This window comes from Camelus dromedarius, chromosome 7 (genome assembly GCF_036321535.1).
Source record: "Camelus dromedarius isolate mCamDro1 chromosome 7, mCamDro1.pat, whole genome shotgun sequence".
NCBI classification, from domain to species: Eukaryota; Metazoa; Chordata; class Mammalia; order Artiodactyla; family Camelidae; genus Camelus; species Camelus dromedarius.
In genome coordinates this window covers 70,524,931-70,546,395 of record NC_087442.1, presented here as the reverse complement: position 1 = coordinate 70,546,395, position 21,465 = coordinate 70,524,931, and the positions used below count along the sequence as shown (strand labels likewise).

The window sequence follows — 21,465 nt, the reverse complement described above, 5'->3', positions numbered from 1 at the left end:
AAGGAGGCAAGAATATACATTGGAATAAAGACAGTCTCTTCAGCAAATGGTGTTGGGAAAACTGGACAGCAGCATGTAAAACAATGAAGCTAGAACACTCCCTTACACCATATACAAAAATCAACTCAAAATGGATTAAAGACTTAAACATAAGACAAGATACAATAAACCTCCTAGAGGAAAACATAGGCAAAACATTATCTGACATACATCTCAAAAATTTTCTCCTAGAAGAAATAAAAGCAAGAATAAACAAATGGGACCTAATGAAACTTACAAGCTTCTGCACAGCAAAGGAAACCATAAGTAAAACAAGAAGAAAACCTACGGAATGGGAGAAAATTTTTGCAAGTGAAACCGACAAAGGCTTGATCTCCAGAATATATAAGCAGCTCATACGACTCAATAAGAAAAAATAAACAACCCAATCCAAAAATGGGCAGAAGACCTAAACAAGCAATTCTCCAAGGAAGACATACAAATGATCAAAAAGCACATGAAAAAATGCTCCATATCACTAATTATCAGAGAAATGCAAATCAAAATTACAATGAGGTATCACCTCACACCAGTCAGAATGGCCGTCATTCAAAAATCCACAAATGACAAATGCTGGAGAGGCTGTGGATAAAGGGGAACCCTCCTACACTGCTGGTGGGAATGCAGTTTGGTGCAGCCACTATGGAAAACAGTGTGGAGATTCCTCAAAAGACTAGGAATAGACTTACCATATGACCCAGGAATCCCACTCCTGGGCTTGTATCCAGAAGGAAATCTACTTCAGGATGACACCTGCACCCCAATGTTCATAGCAGCACTATTTACAATAGCCAAAACATGGAAACAGCCTAAATGTCCATCAACAGGTGACTGGATAAAGAAGCTGTGGTATATTTATACAATGGAATACTACTCAGCCATAAAAACCGACAACATAATGCCATTTGTAGCAACATGGATGCTCCTGGAGAATGTCATTCTAAGTGAAGTAAGCCAGAAAGAGAAAGAAAAATACCATATGAGATCGCTCATATGTGGAATCTAAAAAACAAAAACAAAAACAAAGCGTAAATAAAGGACAGAAATAGACTCACAGACAGAGAATACAGACTTGTGGTTACCAGGGGGGTGGAGGGTGGGAAGGGATAGACTGGGATTTCAAAATTGTAGAATAGACTACACTGTATAGCACAGGGAAATATACACAAAATGTTATGATAACTCACAGAGAAAAAAATGTGACAATGAGTGTGTATATGTCCACGAATAACTGAAAAATTGTGCGGAACACTGGAATTTGACACAACATTGTAAAATGATTATAAATCAATAAAAAATGTTAAAAAAAATTTTTTTAACTTATCTCCTAAAACCAACACTGAAGATACAAGGAATTATATTTTGATTTTTCCTTTCTGATGACTAGTCAAAGATAGCATTTTATAATGACCACAAATTAGGAAAGCTTCCCATAGAACAACTGACTAAAGACTCATTAGCAAACTCATAACATGTATATCTAATTCTTAAAGAAAAAGATATGTCATTTCATTCAAACACATGACCCAGATCTTCTTCAGCTGTGAACTTTTCACATATTGTCCATAATCAGCATACATTTTCCTTTCATCCTCCACTGGCTCGCAGAATTTTCCTCCTAAAATGTCAAACTTCCTCACTTTCAGAAATAAATTCAATTCTTGGTGTCAACATGTGACATTCTGCCTGTAAATCAGAACACGCTGTGACTGAGGTGCTGCTCTTACCATCTACCACTCCTATGAAAGCGTATAACTGGATTAGTGGGGAAACGGCAACATTATCCCTGCATTTAAGCTTTGCCTTACAGCGAGTTTCCTTTTTGCAACAAAGAACAGCCCAGGAGACAATGGAAACACTAGGAAATGGTACAGCATTTGTTCAGACATCTTATACATGATTGACAAATAAACATTACTGTCCTTACAAAAAAGAAAGAAACTTAGATACATAAATATAAAAGTGAGAAAAGTGTTCCTGGAGATTGCACCATAACTCTGGATGACAGACATGATCTTAGGTATGAGGATGCAGAAAAATGCTTGAGGGCTTTGGGGGAAGATTACCGTCAGAGTTAATTACAGAATCACTACCAGGATTCCTCAGTGCTTTATTACTCTCCCTCAAGTTACAAAAGCTAAAAGTTAAACTGTTTCTTTCCTAGACTTTCAAGCAGCAGTTTCAGAGAGAAAATAGAAAAAATATACATATATATGTGCACATGTATGTGCATATCCACACACACAAACTCCAGAAGATTATAACCATATTAGAAGGATTTTTTCTTTCTTAGAATCTCTGTATCATTAAATTGTTATGCTTCTATTTAATGAGAAAGGCCTGTTAGAGACAAAAATACAATCTTACTTTTCATTTACCAAAATGTTACACACGAATCAATTCTCTTTAAATGTATCGCTTTCAGGCATTTTATACACCTAAATGAAGCACGGTAACTAATAATAAAAGGGTAAAAATTAGTTGATGTAGTTGACATTAAATATTATATAAGTGTAAACAACAATATATGAAGTTTGATAGGAGCAAAAGACAGATGATAAAGGAAGTAAATTAATTTATAAAAAGAAGGCAAAACTTACAATCCAGATGTAACGTGTAAGTGTTTATTTTCAATTGTAAGAATTATCCAATTCACATTCGCTTCACTTTCTCAAGCCAAAATACAGCAAATGCCTTAAAAGAATTCCTCCAACAAAATATAAATACCATTCTTCTTCAAAAATAATAAATTTAGATTTAAAAAGAAGAATTTCTCTTTGCTTTCATAACATTATCATATTTTATCTTAGAATTTCTAAGAATTATAATATTTTGGACTTCTATTTAAATATATCAGATTTTACATAAAATTAGTAAACTTACATTTTCCTTCAGGATGCAGCTATGTAACTTTGTGGATAAATCTAGACTAATAAAGGAAGATGTCTATCCTCCAATCCTGGCTTCTCACTTAGAAAAAGTCACGGATCTTTCTGTTTCTCTATCTATAAAATTTAGGATAGTAGTATTATCTACCTCATAAGGTTGTTGTGAAGATTAAATGAGTTACTATGGAAAACATACAGAATGGTTCCTGCCACATGATCAATGTTTAAAAACTTAAGTCTAGTAATCCCCACTGATGCAATTAAACTGAAGATTCATACACAAATTAGATAAACAATGAACACATGTCTGCTCTATATCTTTATATTGATCTCCTCAAGGGCAAAAGTATGTCTGGCAGAATACGATCCTTTAAAATCATTTAGTGACTTTTCAATCATGTAAATGTACTAATGATTTGTCTCCAATAATAAAATTAAACAAAATATATATTTAATAACAAAATCAGAGTATAGTTGACGAAAATATCTCCTTCAGTAAATAAGGACCATAAACCACTAAAATTAAGTAAATTAAAGTCACTAACTTCAACTGAACAAGTCAATATACTAGGAACTGAGAACAGCAATAAATTTCTCTGGGAGTAGGGTGGGACATCACTGTGACTTCACCTTTCAAATATCTTCCTGCAATATTTACCTTACAATTTGCATGAATTGTCTACCTTTTATATCACTCTTCTTATTTCTGAATATGTAACTGAGATACTTTCATAATTTTTAACTTGAGACATTGAGATACATTTACTTCCAGATCAAATGCACCCCTAGTTCATTCTACAAGCAACATATTCAACTTACCTAAATGCTTTCAGCTCACATATTCAAGCTATATCAAGTCAGGACGTCGCAGCAAGGATTGACAAAGAGCTGAAAACGCCTCAATAATGTCTCTATCAATTAACCTGATTCATAGAAATTGCAAGGAAATACTTTGCAATTGTGTTTAAGAAGTTAGTTAACAGTTTTCTTTAAAGAAATATACATTTAACAACTATAATATACTAGGGAAAAGCAAAGGTCTTTAAAACTTGTCAGGCATTAAGAATCTCAATGTGAACCCCATCTAATTTCTCTGCTTTAACAAGGAAAGAATCATTAGTTGCTGACTAAATGTTGAAAGCGTAAAATCCATTCAAAGTCATCTCTACTGCTTAGTCAGAAAATCTTTTAAAACATATTTTTATTAGCATTGTTCAGTTGTCCATATTTCCATACATGTCAGGCCAAATTTAACCGCCCAAGATGTCTGGGTGCCCTCTGCTTGTGCACATGGTGGCCTGGGAAAACTAGGGAATCAATGTCCCTTGGGAACAGTCATTAACTTTAAAATACTCCAGCACACTGTCCCCTTGGAAAGAATAATTCTGATTTATGCAGTCTATACTGGTTCTCAGAACTGCCCAGAGGATTAAGCTCTACTCATTCAAGAGTGGCAATTTGTTTGAAAATCCACTGTTTATTAGTTCTCTTCTCTTTTTTATTTTACTTCTCACATCTCTCTAAATCTTTCCTAGGATTACTTTCAAGCCATTTGTACTTGAATCCTTGTCTCATGAACTATTTCAGGGGAAAGCTAAAGTAAGTTGATACAAGCAGAGGTCTTAAGAAACACATTCTCAGGATGGGATTCCAGAATCAAATCATTTACCAGCCATGTGGCAACAAAGATTCCACTGGTAACTGGCAATGTATCAGTGACAACTGGAGTAAAGAAAAAAAAAACCCTCAGAGGCTACAGTATCGTAAATGCTAAGATTTTCATTTTCAGTGACTAGAACATAATACAGAATAAAGGGGAGGCACCTAGCATTTGAAAAATATGGTAAATATAGTAACTGTAAGGACTTGGAGTAGGTCAGTTGATGTTAAAATCACTGACAACCTCGGGTCAGCGAACTATCAACTAAGGACACAGTGTGAAAGCCAGACGACTTACGCAGCAGTCAGTAAAGAGATCCTATCTCTTAATCTGAGAAGGTCAACGTGTGTTAGAAACAGGCACAGAATTTGCTCTTGAAAGTCATGTAGTTATAAAGGAGTATGCATTCACAGCCGTTTTAGATTCCTATGCAACAGTCAGGGGACTGACAGTCAAAGGATGGGACCTCAAGAGTCGAATGGGGACATCTGGGTGGATGTGACTGACAACACTACACTGCCAGATTCCCCTATACCCTCTGGATAGACAGAAGTAACCTCTTCCCCTTAGACGGTAATAGTTTCTCCATTACTAGAGACCATAAAAGATGATGCTTGCTATCCTCAAGATTTGACCTCATCTCCCCTTAAGGCTCTAGGTAATAACAGATCAGGTCTCAACATGGCCCACGTGGAAAAAAAGTCTCTGAATATAAGAACATTCAACAAAAGAGATGCAAGATCTGTCTAATATGAACCAGGAGACACTGGGAGAACATGCGAGGCAATGGATATTGATGGATCTTGAGGCAAAAAAATACGTGGTCATCAGTTCTGGTTGACAAGCAATGATACCCAATTCCTCTGTCTATTTTTTTCCAGAGGGTGCACTTCCAGTAAAGGGAGTAAACTGTCCCTAGGCCAGCTGCTCCAACTTCTTCCTCCCATGTGGCTTGCCAGAGAGATTCATTCTCCTTGGCTCAACACAAAATGACCTCACCACAAATCATTCTTCCCTCACTTTCATCTCTGTGAAATTTCAAACGTGAAATTATAGCCGCTGGTAAACACCTGTGAAATTTTCTGCCAAAGTTCTATGCATTAAAATGAGACATGGTAACATTCATTCTGTCCCGTTTTATTGCTTCAGAGTTCAATGTTCTCTAGCTAAGAGTAGGAAGGTCTAAAATGGTTCCTGGAAACAACACTTTTAAGAAGACACATTCAAATATCTATTTGTTCTCATGTTAATAAAAAAAATACTTTAAAAACATAATACATTATGGATAGATGTTCAGTGTGAAAAATGGACATTTTAATGACCAAAAAATTGTCATATCATTATATTACCATGTCATTATTTACTGGGTGTTATGATAATGCCATCAATGGGTATAGGGGTCTGTGTCAACTGTTTAAGAGAATATACATACTGATTTTCCTTCATGCTCATTACGACTTCATTCAGGGTAAGATCTCAGACATTCAGAAAGCACCTTGGTATGGAGTACAGGAGTAACGAGATAGAATAGCCTCAGTAAGATAGTCTTGTAATAGAACCAGAAACATCTCAGCCTGTCTATGACAAAGCACTTTCAAATATTTAACACCAGAGGGAGATAGAAACTGCAAATTTAACTCAGCAAAAATGCAGTCATCATATACTTACTGACGCTACATTCACAAAATCGTCATCTGAGAGGGTTTCCAGCATTTCAGAGACAGATGTTCGGATCAGTTTAAGTGTCAATCCACTAACACTCCCACTCCTAAAAAAAAAAGAAAAAGAAAAAAAAAGGGTCCATGCATGTTAATGATCACGTATATAGTGAACATCAGATACCCTAAGGAAACGCATTTTGTGCACTGGCTGTAAATCATTTCTGTACTATTCAAATAATAATTTTGCCTTTAAAAAAATCAGTATTAGAAAAAGTCATACTTTTTGATAGCAACTAAAATTACAAGAAATCTTGTCTTTCTTTCCTACTAGCATCAGAATGCATTTACTTCTAACTGCAGTGATGAAAAGTACATATCAAGTGACAGTTTTAAGAAACTATGGCTATTAAGTCCCACTTTTACTTCTCTAGGTCCCAACTTTGCCCCAGCTTTACACTTCTAGCAGCTTGTTAAACCACTGCAGGCTCAATGTGCAAAATGACAGATCAGTCTCAAACATATTTTTCCTTCTTACATATGTCCTTGGTATTAGCACACTAGATCTCAGTCATTCTATTTCCTTCTGCCTCTCAACTGCCCACCAATTCAGACAATCTCCCTTCTTCAGCCCACTGAACAGTGCCCCCAGAGCAGCAGCCTTCTTTCCATCCTCTCTCCCCTCTGGCTCAGGTCTTCAGTACCTCAAGACCCTGAGCTAGGGAAACAGTCATGCCATCCATCCGAGTCCCTTCTCCTCCCCATGCTAACAGGTGAGAATTCTGGCAACATACCTTGACCCAACACTATTAACAGCTCACAGTGACCTACAAAACAGCCAACAATCTTAACAGCCTGGCATTCAAAACCTTTTGTAATCTTTTCTCTCTCTCCTTCCACCTCCTTGATACAGTTCCCCCAAAGGTTCTCACCTCTGCCGCTTTGCTTCTGTCAATTCAACCACCTGAAATTGCACTCTCCTTCCTCTCCCTTCCTGTGCCTGCCTTGCTAAATCAGCTATAAGGATTCAATTCCAGTAGTATCTACTTAATGAAGTCTTTCCTGACACTTTAAATCGAAGTACACCCTCTCCCCTATGGACTCCTTTAGTGCTGTGCCCTATTTCCTATCTATCACCTTCTACAATTATTGTAGTTCATGAATGCGGTTTAATTTCACTACATATTTGAATCATCTTTGAGATCAAGGATCACGTCCTAACCATCTTTATATTATCACACTATATATAGGAAACCTTCAATACATTTCTGTTAGAATAATTTTTAATATTGAGATTTCAACTTCATATATGTTTTTAATCTTGGAATCTGCACGTGGGATCCCAAATATTTTAATATGATAAATTATTTCTGAAAATTAGCATACATCCAATAAGATTATAACTTATTGCTTTACCATTTAGGTTTATACTTAAGATGAACATCAATGATTAGCATATATACAAACTCTACAATAATTTAATTATAACCAGATGCAGTTTAAATGCATTTTAACAAACAAAATGAGAATTAATATTTAAGTTACATGTGTCGAATTCACTTATCTTCTCTTTCTCAGGCTAGGACATAAATTTAAAGTTTTTGCTTCAAGTCATAATGGAGAAATTCTTAAAGGCTGAAATAAACTAAATCCTGTGATAGAGATTTAGTTGTCCACCAAATGGATTCTGTTTCTTCACTATGGCATTTCCTTTCAGGGAAAATAACATAAGCATTTTGTAACTCATGTTTTTAATTATTGGTATTTCTCTTAAAAACTAAATCTCCATAGCAGCATACATTCGTTTCCATGTTCTACAATTTCATCTTCAGTCTTATTACAGAAGATTACACACACATACACACAGAGATCTAACTTGAAGCAATGTGACAAACAAATAAAATAAACAGTAATAAAAACTCATAAATTTTTTTCTTATATATCAGCATTTCCCTTGACAAAGTCCCAGTATTTACATTACTTATTTAATATTTGTTTATTTTCTGGTCAAATTCCTAAAAGATACTTAAATCATTAATGACTACATGCCAAGTAAACAATTCTACTTCTTTGGTAGCAAGAACTGATTAGTTTTAGCACCATGGATTTTAATATTGTTTAAAATATAAAGACAAAAACTGTAAGCAAATTAGTAATTTCTGAGAAAGCCCAAACTTTAAAACCATGCCATAATTTTCAGTCCTGACATAGATTCCCCTCATTTTCACTCAGAGACTTTTGTTTTGTGACTGTCTTAAGTTGATTTCTTTGTTTGGATATAAAAGTCATCATAATTATTCTTGGTCTTTCTTCTTCCAACCTATTTCTTAGTCCCAACCTATTACTGGTATCTAAAACCCTCCCCATATTCTCAGTACATAAAAATATATACTATTTAGCTACTCACACATCAACCAGAATAAGCATGTCTTTAGGAGATGCAGCTCCTTGAATGTACCTGAAACAAATAACATATGAATAGTTTTTCTCCTGCAAAATACCAAACATTGATATTTAATCAATTGCTATTTACTTATCTCTGAAATATTTCCAAGCAAGGCCCTACTTCCACTCTATCTGGGTAGACAACATGCTTTTTATTCACAATTCTGTAACATCAACTTTAAAAAGCTATATTTAATATGGTAGAAATGTCAGAGGCATAATATTTGAAGTATGCTTTACAGATATTTCTGAAAAGGGAATAAGAAATGTGTTTTTAATAGTAGGAACAAAAGAAATTGACTTCTGGAAGACCATTTCCCTTAAAAAAAAGTTATCCTAAACTCCATTTTGCTGACCACAGGTTGTAAAACTCACTCTAAGGAATACTACTAAAAACAAACAATAAGATTATGTCATATATTTAAATGCAAAAAAAAAAAAAAATCCCACAAAAGTAGATCAGTGGTCTAGGAGTGTCAAAAACCGGCATCAACAGAAAATAAACACAAAGGAACAATAAAGTAATTAAAAACAGAATGATATATAATGTTATTTCCAAGACTTTCAAGTAGTGACTCTTAAGCTTTATAGTATCTAAAAATCACCTGGAGAGCCAGCTCAAAATGCTGATTCCCACAGCCAGCCCCAGCCCTACAGACTGAGAATCTCTGTATGTGAAAAGAGAGTCTAGGAGACTTTTATTTAGATAGTCCAGCCACTGTAGAGATAAACTTAACTGCAGGTGAATAATCCCAAAAGCCCATGTTGCCTGGTCACAGACTGATGGGGAACTGGTGGCCTGCCTCCCCCACAGGCCTGCATCTGAACTCAACGTTCTATTTATTGCCCATGACTCCAAATCTTCCAACTTCTCACAAGCCTTGCCAGGAAGTTTTCAGACAACATCTAGCGTAACTACTCAGGACTACATGGTCCTGGAACAGAGTTCATAACTTGTACTCCAGTTTGTTTCCCTATAAGAAGGTAAAAAAGGCAGGGTTGCTGGGACATTCCAATGGAAGGCAAATCTAGTTCATGTCTTCTATCTTGATAAAGGGTCCTAGCATGCCTCTCCATGGAGCTGACAGGACAGGGTATTGTCTGTCTCTTCTGGTTGGCACCTAGTTTCTAAATTTCCACCAAAACAACTGGTTCCTGACCCCAAATCATGTGATGTCATAGTCTTTGCATCCACTCAATAACCCATGACTCCAAAGCCACTGACTTTGAGAAATATTAACAAGGATAATATATTTTACTAATATCTGGTACTATTACACATGGTTGGTGTTCATGTAAATTGTTATTGGGATGTTTAACAGGACATTTTAAAAGCCTTAAATACATTTCTTTGTATCAACCATTATGCAATTCTATGTCTTAGAATTTGTCTGAACCCTAGCAAAAAGTAAGAAATAATCTAAATGTCCAGTAACAGGGGATTTTTTAAAGTAAGTTACCATACAGTCATTCTTTACAATGATGTTAAGTGTTTTACGAAAAAGTACTCAAAGTTACTGATATGAAAGAGTAGGTGACAAAGCAGTATACTGTATAACGTGTGAACTCATTAAAAAAGATAAATCTATATACTAAATACACTAAAAAATCAATTAAAACACATGAGTTTAATAATTCTTAATGAGTGAGTAGAATTATGAGTTCTTTGGTATTTTTCCATTTATGTGTTAGGAGAATGAGCTGCTTTAGTAGTGAGGAACAAATACGCTTTCTTTCTGGAAAAATAAAACCTAAGCTGTGTGACTACAACTAGGGGCAGCTCTTTCCTTGAGGCCAGTTCTCATTAGTTCACTGCCAGAGGCAAAGTGCCTTCCACTCTATCTAGATGCTTTGTAAGAGCCCTACCCCAAGCAAACTGGGAGCCTTTCAACAGAAATCCCCACCAGCCGAAAGAGATTCAGAGATGACATTGACTGTAAAACTGAAAATAGTCCATTTGAAATGCATTTTACAAATCATTTCAACAATATTCATTATCACTGCCCACTGAACCCATCACTTTCATTTAGCTTTAACTGTTTTTAAAAGTATAAACATATAAAAAATTCAAATGTATAATAGAAAAAAAACCCCACCAGAGCTCTTTAAATAATTAGAAAATATTCATCTTACAATGGAAAGATTCCCTCCAACTTTTGAACAACAACAGCAACAACAACAAATAAAACCTTACTTTGTCCTTTTCATCTTTTCATGACCACCCCAAAATTCTTACCAGGGTCTCCTGCGTACATCATACAGGTCAATCTTGTTCAGAGTTCTGCTGTTATCAACCCATGGAGAAGCTTAAAAGAGAGAGACAGAGAGGGAGAGAAAGCAAGAGAGAAATTAAATTTAAAAGAGAGAAATAAAATCAAAGTCTTAGACATTAGCTAGGAAAATTTTTTTTTTAATCACAAACCACCACAGACATATTCCACTTATCCAGAGCAATGATAAAATGGGAGATCCTACTTTTCTGCCTTTAATCTTTTCCTTTTTTAAAATGGAAAACAATTCTGCAGTACAGAAGAAAGCTGCATAAGTCTGTATTTTAAAAAATTATTTCAGAAATAACTTGTAGACATAGGCATTTTCCAGGTGCTAAATAATACGTTTTACCAGGTGTCCGGAGGTTGTACCTTTTCTTTCTCCTCTGCCAACAGAAAAATTGACCTTAAAAGAAAATTTATTTGCCACTAATGGAAACTGCGCTTTCAATTTTTCGCTCCTTGTATTTTCAGTAAATGCTATAATATCTTGGTCTATAAAATGATTGTTGTTTTTCTTGGACTGTTATCACATAATAGCATGATTTTTAACTTGATTATTCACACATTTGATAATGGCCAATCCATTTGAAATTGTAATTTAAAAGTTAAAGTATAATTAACTGCACAAAAATCTGTTTTCATTATATTTATTTGAATGATCTGAATAATTCAAGTCAAGATTCCAGAATCTTCTGTTAGTTTCAGAGCCTTTATCATTTTTCAGTAATGAGGAAAAGTCTAACTGCATTGCTTTTTAAAGGCAATTAATTTACACTTACTCTCATTAAATCTATGCTTACTTTAATTAAAATGCTTCACGAAGCTTTATACACACACACACACACACACACCTGTCAGACACAGCGGAGAACGATAAATGCTGATGAATTGGATGATAATCTTATGCTCAAATCCTCCTCTCCTTGAACCTGTGTAGACATACGACTCTTGGCAAAATTCCTAATATTAATTTATATGACTTACGCCCTCCAATCTATTTTGGCATTTTCTTTATTGAGAAATGATGCTAACTGTGTAGAACCTTTTTGAGGATCATGTTTATTAACCAATTTAAGATCATTTGGCCAATTAGGACATGTCAAAAATATACACTACTGAGCCTGTCCCTGACTGTGAAATTTCTTTCTTATTACTGGCTATAATATAAAATGATTTATTCATTTTAAATGACTAATCAGACTTCTGAGAAACAGTTAAGTTTAAATAAAGCACTCCCTCAACAACCACTTAAAGATACAGTCATTGCAAGTGAAATAGCAAATTTACTTTAATTCTTTCAATTTGCATTTGTAGAAACCCAGAGCCAGTGAGCTAAATATGACATTTTTCCCCCTTTCTGTGGTAGCATTGGAATTAAGCAATATGCATGCAGGTTGACATGTCAGCTCACTTTCAACTATTAATTAACTCAAGTTAGGGTCTTTAGAGTAACTAAAAATGTAAACAAATCATACCCTTCTTTCAGCACAATGTTGTTCTGGTTGTATATTTATTGCCTCTCAGCTCCAAATTCACCCTTTTATCTTCATCTATGAAAAATGGCTCTGGGTCCTTTAAATGTTTTTCCTTTACCAACTAGCACAATTCTACGCTTTGTCAGCGGATGATGACAGACACTGAATGAGAAGAGGGCTCTGCCTCCGGGCCTGATTGGTCTGCTCAGAGGGTCTGGCAGCACATGTGGCTGTCCTGGTGTCGGGCTCCTGTGGTGCGTGAATTTTTTCCCGAGCTCATGGGTGGCTTCTCCCCACCAAGGCTCCTGTGGCCTTCTCAGGTTCTCCAGCACCTAGTGGACAGCAGCACCCCTAAGGCAATCTTCTGGTGGAATGCCTCTGATGAGATACCTAGAACCCTTTACAGGGTGAGCTTTCAGCAAATCCTTCCCGTGTGACACTAGAGTGCCTTCTCTGCCAACTGGCGGGCCATGACTACGTACTCTATAAGGAGATCTGGATCTCAATCCAGGGGCACTGAGGGACTGAAGTCTCTTCCTTGGGTTATCTACTTCTGTCCTGGGGTGGCAGTTATGAAACATTAAACAACGTAATATTTTATCTGGCATTTCAATATTTAGTTTTTTATACTTCTAGCCAATCCCTCATTACTCTAATTCCTGCTATTCTTAACAATTCTTTATTAGAAAAATGAACTTTCCCTATTGAAAACATTGTGTTCCCTTTCCCAACTGGACTCAGACTGATACCAATGTTTTGCTGCTTGAGAACTGAGATTAGTCACCACTGTCAATACAACAGAGGCCTCCGTGAGTTGACAGTGGTCAACCAATGAATTTCAAAAATGGTTTAACAAAACTGGAATCTGAAAGTCACATTTAAATTAGATTTTGGAATTATTTGCAGAGCACATTTACCTAGGATTTCTGTTATCACTACAATTACTAATTGAAATTAACTGTGGTATGTATTACTATGTTCCATAACATTTATTTCTTTAAGACAGAACAAAAGGGCCATAATTTACAGCATTGAGCCAAACCATTCTATTTTAATATAGTTTATCATCTCAGATGGTCTATATTTAAAAATAATAATGTCATCTTAGAAGTTGGCTGAGATATTTACTATTAGGAAACATTCCTTGGTTACATTAAATTAAGATATTTATATTATGTTAAAATTAAATAACAGACTTTCTTCTGCAATATTACTAATTAGTTTCTCGTAAAATCCCATTGTGGCACTTATGTGGTACATTATTTATATAGGCTCAGAAATATGGAAGGTCAAATGGTAAAAAGGATAATAACCATACAGTGCAATTCCCTGAAGTGATCAGTTTCCTAATGAGGTACAGTGAAAGCTACATGAAAGGAAATCAGAGCTTCCACAATCCCTGCAAAAAGTGAAATGATGCTCACTTCAGATGTCCCTTTTGCTTTTCAATGAGATTTAGGAATGATAAGAGAAAGGAATGGAAATGACAGCCTATAATGTGGACATCCCACTTCCAAATGCCATCATTCATGGTGATCATGATCACTTTTGTTTTTTTCCTGATTCCAAAAAAAAAAAAAAAAAGAGAACAGTGGGTGTATCTTTGACTACATCTATTGGGTGGGTGACATTTCTAATTCATGTGACATTTGGGATGTGCTATGTCAGTTACTAATTACTGATTTTAAAGAGGTATGGACCCATACATTAATTCAGATTACTGCAATATTCTTGAGAAAATATGCAGATTGTAGGGCCATTTCTAGTTCACATGGTCTAAAAACAATACAGTATCAGTTTTCTTAAAATTTCTGCTAGGAAATAAAGTACAAAATGATGAATTGAGGGCTGAGTCTCTTGATAGAAAGACCATTTCTAATGACATCTGATTGCATTTCCAATTAACAGCTTAAAATGCATTTTTCTAATTCTAAAAGACTTCACATTTTTAGTCTCATAGGAAGATTAAAAAAAAAGTAAATTTCATATACTCAAAAATGCTTATAAAAGCCAAGCCTGGTTCTATTGTCCGGATCTAATTGATGTTATGTGAATCATTTTTGTAGTCTCAGTCATCTCCTATGGCGTATTAGTCATGGTTCTGAACTGCAAGCCAAGATAATGAATTTGGATTTTTTTAAGCCAACATTAATTCAATAAATGTGTACTGCAAAGCTCCCAAAATTTCCAGGAATCTGATCTGAGTGTTGCTGCCCAACACTACCATCCTAGCATGAATTCTACACAGACCCTAATTTGTGTCACAGCTCCCCCATCAAGGGCCAGGTAAGTCTCATCAACCGAGTGAGGATTATGTATCCATACCAAGGTGCCAGTACATTTAGAAGCAAGTACCCATCCTCTTCAGATTTTGAGGTAGTAAATGGGTTCTGCTCCCCAGCAAAGCTTTTAACCTGGCAAATACTCTAAATATGAACAGAGATTCTATATTAGCTATGGTAAAAGAAAATGACTTAATGAGCAATCTCAGATCTTCTTTTCTGCAGAGTAATGTGTATTTCTCTCTCATGTAACAGACTAAGTAAGGTATTACCTGTCACAGGGGCATAAATCCAGCTCCAAGCAGGTATTCAGAGACCTACAGCTGGAGCAGCTTTTGCATCCTTCAACAGTTGGTTTCTAAGGTCACCTAGGGCATTGGCATGCATCTGCTAGAGGGAGGGAAGTTCCCAGGGGAAGGAACAACCAAGTTATAACAATCGCAAGTTTGGAGTGACACATATTACTTTCACTCACAACCTACTGGTAAGAACTAGTCGCATGGCTCTACACAGGTGCAAAAATGGTCCCTGGTTAGGCAGTCATGCCCAAAAGCAAGATGTCAGCTTGGAATGCAAGGACAGAACTTTGATGGTGAGCCAGCAGCCTCTGCCACAGGTACAGACAGACAATTAAGAAATGAGCAATAGCCACTACCATTATAACATCAAATTTTCTATTCTCAGCAACGTCTTCAAGTCACTCACCTTTACAATGAGTGAGATGAGAATGGGCTAAATTCAGAATCCAGTAAATACAGAAGATGTTAGACTTAAGAGTGATCTCTAGACTAAATCTTAGGGCTGAGGTCACTAGAACAAAAGGACTAGAAGCCAACTAAGTTGTCATCAATGTTGTTTGTGCTACCGAAGAAAGCACAAGCCTAGTCTATGGGAATCTTACAATTGTTTAGAACTGTAGAGCAATTTTCAAGCTCTAAACCTGTATGAAAAACACAAGATATGAAAGCTGTTTAACTCCAAGCATGCCCCTTCACATGGGCTGGAAAGGGTTACAGACAAAAGAGCTGCAACCACAGAACACTACCGGGAGCAGTCAGATAGGCTAATCAAGAAATTTACTTAACGTGGGAGGAGGAGGTCTTTGTATTTTCTTGTCTGACAGATTGTGATCTATAACATGGACCAGGGATTGCTTTGTATTTTTATCTTTTTCCAAATAGGGGTTTTATCCTCATTCAGAGTATACCACCATTGCATATTAGGTTTCTGAGCAGTCATGGGAATAGGGCAAAGAAAGGAACTGATACTCTGCTATATTATAAGTACCTAAATTGTGGAAAGTCATGTCCATGTGATGGAAAGAACTGCATGTGAACCGCAGATCCTGAACTTTGAGCTGGAGGTACAAACTTGTTGGGACTTCGGATCATCTCCTACGGAAAGGAGGTAAGTGTGTCCTATGTGTGGGAAAAAGCGTGTGCACAGATATTTGTACTCCCAGAGGAGCGGACTGTGACAGGGCTTCAATACACACTTCTGATCTTCCTTCTAGTAACAGTTCCCCTCAAGTTTCAGTTGGCTGCCCACAAGAAAACTATACTTCTCGGTCTCTCTTGTCATGGTGGGCTAATGTGATAAAAGTTCAGGTGATAGCAAGCGAGCAGAAGTGATATATGTACATTTGGGGGTCTTGTTTCTTGCCTTTCACTGTTTTCCCCCTTTTCTTTTGGCCTCAACCGTGGATGTAGTGGTGTTGATTCAATTTTGATCCTACAGATAAGGACAACAACCTAAAAATGGCAGACAGATGGAACCCTCAGTCACTGGAAACCTCATGGACCAGACTTACCCCGACCAACAGATTTACCTATTAGGCAGGACTTTTACCAGAGAGAAATATTTATAGTCTCTAGTATGTTAGCCAGTGCCTAAGTAATTGAATCAATATTCTGATATAGGTCAGAACTTTTCCCAGTGACACAGATCTGACTCAAGTTTTAAAGCTTGGAGAATGTCTAAGAGGCAAAAGCTCCATAGAATGTTTGAAATCTGCTTCACTATTTTTTCTTACATTCTTTTATCTTCTTAAGAGAATATTATTTTGGCCTTAGGAAATTGCTTATTGCTATATAATATGTATATTGCTAGAATCTAGGCAGTTATGTTCTCTATCTTGTCTTTCATGTATCAATGCTGAATATGGGGGTAGATAAATGTTTCTGAAAAGTAACTGGTCCCAAATCAACAGTCATTCCCAGATCAAGTTTTCAAACGCTGAATGACCGAAGCTTTATCTTACAGAACCACTTGTGGGACTCACAGGCTGAAGATGAGACTAGAAGACAGTCATCCCAACTGTGTAAATGCTAATAAGAGCCTATTCCTTTGTCTCTTCCTTAACATTTTCTTCTCTGATTGGAAACAGCCTAGTGAAGAATTTAGGAGATTACGTTTCGGAGCTAGTCTACCTAGATTTTCACTGGATAAATTACTTCACCATTTCCAGTAAAATGGGGTAACGGTTCCCACTTCCAAGAGTTACAGCTAAAATTCAATAATTTATACACATAACACTTAGCACTAGAGTTGGCATATAATAAGACTCCATATGTGGATATTGGAAAACAGTATCATTGCATCACTGGCATTACTTATTAGAGGTTGCAGATTTTTTCAAATAATAATTATAAGATGGGCTTAGATTTCGACTACTCAAAAGCATATTCTTATGACTGGGGCTTGGAATATCATACCATTTTCCCATTCTGCCCTCTCCCCATGATACAGGCTGGTGTCACACAGCCAACAAAACTTCCTGGCAATCTAAAAACTGACTTCACAAGGCTACCCCAGAAACCCCATGGAGAACACTGGCAGAGGTAAGAGGGTAGGATGGGAAAGGTATATAGCAGGCACACAGCTAAATGTCACTCTCCGTTTCCTGGTGTTTTCCATCTGTTTTTCCTTTGGTTTCATTTTATTTAGAAACCGAATTCTCTGAAGTTCTACTGTGATACTTGTTTTCAGCTCTAGTATGATCCTGACTTGCTTATCTAGCTTCATTTAGCAAAATACCTATTCTTCACTCTATGGAAAGTGCTGTTAGGTGCTATCGGGCGCACGCACTTGCACAAACACACAGGACACACACACACACAAATTTATATGTAGTCAGCTTTATCTGCAGTTACTTATATTGCCATGCTTTTTGAAACAGACCATATGCAAATAAACTCCGAAGGAAGATAAAATTTGGTAACTGTTGTAATATAGACAAAAATCAAGTTCTCTGAGAGAACAAAATAAAGACAGATTGCTTATGGGAAAGCTTTCACATGAAAGGTAGTGTCTGTATTCTATCTTGCATGATGGATAAGATGCACATGACTAGAAATGGGGCTCTGGGAATTAAAGCATAAAGAGATATGAAAAAAGGGGGGCAGGTTGTAGAAAAAAGAATGAAATAAAAGTTTAAAAAGTTCAAAAAAGGCAATTTGGGGTACATGACAAAGGTTTAACTGTACAGGAAGAAGTGAAGTTCAAGATATAGGTTGGGTTAGAGTCTCTGGATGGTCTGAAGGCCACAGTAAGTGAGCCAGATGTCACTAAATGAACAATTACAGACTTTAATTTTACTAGAAGTGATCATCTTAGTTGTGCTCCAGGTAACTTTTTAATAAGTTTAATAGATGCTTCTTTAAAAAAATTTTAGAGGCCTGTTAATGTGTTTATATTTTTTTTCCTTCATCTACCTTTGGGCTCCTCCAGAGCAAAATTCTCTCTTACTGCAGTCTGAACCCTTAGGGTACGCCCCTATCCTTGGTTCCTTCAGAAACAGCAGTTTTGCTTGTTCTTATCAGTTTTCCTCCTTCCAACTCACACTTGACAATATTGACATAATTGGTCAACTTCTCTTCAGATTTTAGAGTTGATGTCCAAATGATATTACTGCACTGGCTTGAGAGTGCCTTTGATATCTCCACTGTACTGTATCCAGGACACTTCTCTAATTTATTGATAAATAAGCACTGGAAACTCACATACAGATACACAGTATTAGAGCCAAGGATAAATTACCACAGTTTAAAAAATTAAAGCACTTACTACAAAGTGATTTGCTGGTAATTCTGCATATGTCAGACAGCTCACGTAAAACACTTCCATGTAATGTAAAGGGACACCTTCTGTCAGCAGGAGTAGCAGGTAACATGCACAAGTGTGGTTAAGTGGAATAATCAGTAAAGTAGATAGTACACAAAGACTTAATCATTTAGATGGTCCACATGCAGTTACTAGCTGTGACTCAGAAATAAACCTAAACACCAAGTCTCAGAAGTAACAGATGAGGAACATTGATTGGAAAATAAGTTCAAGTACGTGCTACATAGAGAAAAATTTAGCAATAAAACAAAGAAAAAGGAACAGAATGAGAAGTACATTTTAGAAGTTAAAAAGAGCTAAAGCTTTTTAACCATACCTATTCATGTATTTGATACACAGTGTTATCCCCTATCAAATTATGATTAACTTTCATTTTCATATTAGCATCCTACTTAACTGCTCTCACTTGTCAGCAATAAAAGAAATCATTTAATCACTTTAAGCATGACTGGATCATAACTTTAACAGGATCAAATTAACAACTATTGCAACCCTTATATATGAAGAACAACAGATTCAGGTATGAGACGAGGTTATGCAAAAGGCACTAAAAATGAGGCTACCTAATTACCTCTGTAAATCGGAATCATTTGAGAATTTCAAAATAATATATTATTCTGTAGATATATCCCATGTGTCCCCCAGGCAACACAACTGATTGATGGTACATAGAAAAGCCAGTCATGTAATTCAGAATATAGACCTTGTGTTTGGGTATAAACAGAGCTACTCTGCACTCTCCTGTCAATACGTCAAATGTTATTGTTCTAAATCAATCTCATCCCTTTAGTCCCCCAATAAAAATACTTCTGATATTTTCAGTAAACATTCTCATATTCACTCAAATTAAATATTATAGTGGTCTTCAGTTATACCCTAGGTCTGCAGCTAAATTTATGTATTTATTTTTATACTTTTCTCATTTTAAATTGAGCTATAATTCAGATATAACACTGCATAAGTTTAAGACATCGATTTGATACAATTATATGAGGGTGAAGTGAAATAAGCCAGAGAGAGAAAGAAGACAAATACTTTATGTTATCACTTACATATACAATCTAAAAACACCAAACTTGCAGAAACAGAGAGAATGGTGGTTACTGGAGGCTGGAGAAATAGGGAGATGTTAGTCAAAGGGTACAAACTTCCAGTTAGAAGACAAATGAGTTCTGAGCATCTAACGTACAGCATTATATACAGTGAATAGTGATTATTGTTAATAATACTATATTATATACTTGAAAGTTGCCAAGAGAGTAGATATTAAGTGTTCTTACCACAAAGAAGAAATGGTAATTACCTCGAGTGACAAGTGTTAGTTAGCACTATGTTGTAATCATTTTGCAATATGTATCAGTTAGGTTTTTTTTTTTAAGTTTCTAATATTCTCATTTTTATATCCAAAGATTCTTCTTTTTCAATTTCTACTTGTCCCATGTTCAGATATTTAAAATTCCACATCTGATCATTATAATAGCATATCTTCTGGTCAAGGTTTCCTATGTGTTTCTCCTTCCAATCAAAATAAACACTGCTTTAACCAAAGTATTTCACTGTGCCCTAAAATGTGTATTTTCCAGCACATTAAATCCCAGACAAATCATATGACATTCAAGGCCACATAACCCACCACTAATAAACCTTGCGATTTGTTATCACTCTTCCTCTGTAACAACCTATTACATTAATGAGGCTCACTAGCCTCCAGTAGCACTTGTTCACCTCCCCGTTTTTTGCTTTATGCCTTTCTTGCCCCTAAAGAGGTTTTGCCTTTTCTACTTCATTGACTTGATTTTCAATCCAGTTTGTAAACCTCTCCCATGACTCTGGCATATAATGACCCTGACTTTTTAAAAACTGTAGCAAATCTATGACTACAGTCTGTCTAATTTCCTTGGCATTTAATTACTTAGTGATTTGTATTTTAATTTAAATTTCAAGATGTATAAATTTTTGACTCCCTAATCTGGTTAAAATTTGCTGCAGAGCAGAAATAACTTGCTATTTTAAAGCACAGATCTGCACAAAGGGTAACCACAGCAGAGCTGTGTTTGTCCCCCTGTGCCTCTTCTCCTAGTCTTAATACAGATCCTGCTTGTTAGCTGTGTACGTGGCACCCTGAAGGTCACTGTGACCATGAGACCACTAAACTCTGGCCAATGCTGCATAAGTTTCAGGAAAGGCTTTGTAAGACTTCTAGAAAGTGACTTTAAAAATGGAGGAATATCATTCTTTGTCCCTTAAGAAAAAACACAAGTAACAGTGGTAGACATTGAGGCTGACGACATACTCAGAGGATTACAGAGAAATAAAATAGAAGTGTGAACCCCTTTTATGTGACACTACCTTATCAGCCCTCATCTCTGCTAATTTTTTGTTTCAGTGAGAAACAAACCTCTATAGTGTTGAAATCACCATTGTTTCAGATCTTCTGGTAGTAAATATTAGTCTTAACAAGGCACTGGATTTTAATAATTATTAACATAAAAAAGCAACAAAGTAATCACTTCAATTTAAAGTGTATTTATACAGCGATCACACCCATGTAATTAATCATATTTACAGTTAAACTTTGCATCCACTCACCAATATCAAAGTTTTAAAAAAAGGCATTTTTAAA

General features: G+C 35.9%; 1 protein-coding gene across 6 annotated transcripts in view; it reads right to left on the bottom strand.

Moving 5' to 3' along the window:
• The window catches only part of CACNA2D1 (calcium voltage-gated channel auxiliary subunit alpha2delta 1), a 425,079-nt gene that overhangs the window by 98,921 nt on the left and 304,693 nt on the right, over positions 1-21,465 (bottom strand). For all 6 annotated transcript variants that reach the window (XM_064487623.1, XM_064487624.1, XM_064487625.1 and 3 more), the window contains exons 8-10: positions 10,927-10,996; positions 8,653-8,703; positions 6,256-6,355 (exon numbers count right to left, since the gene is read on the bottom strand). In XM_064487623.1, coding sequence (XP_064343693.1) covers positions 6,256-6,355; positions 8,653-8,703; positions 10,927-10,996 — 221 coding nt within the window. The remainder of the gene's footprint in view (positions 1-6,255; positions 6,356-8,652; positions 8,704-10,926; positions 10,997-21,465) is intronic.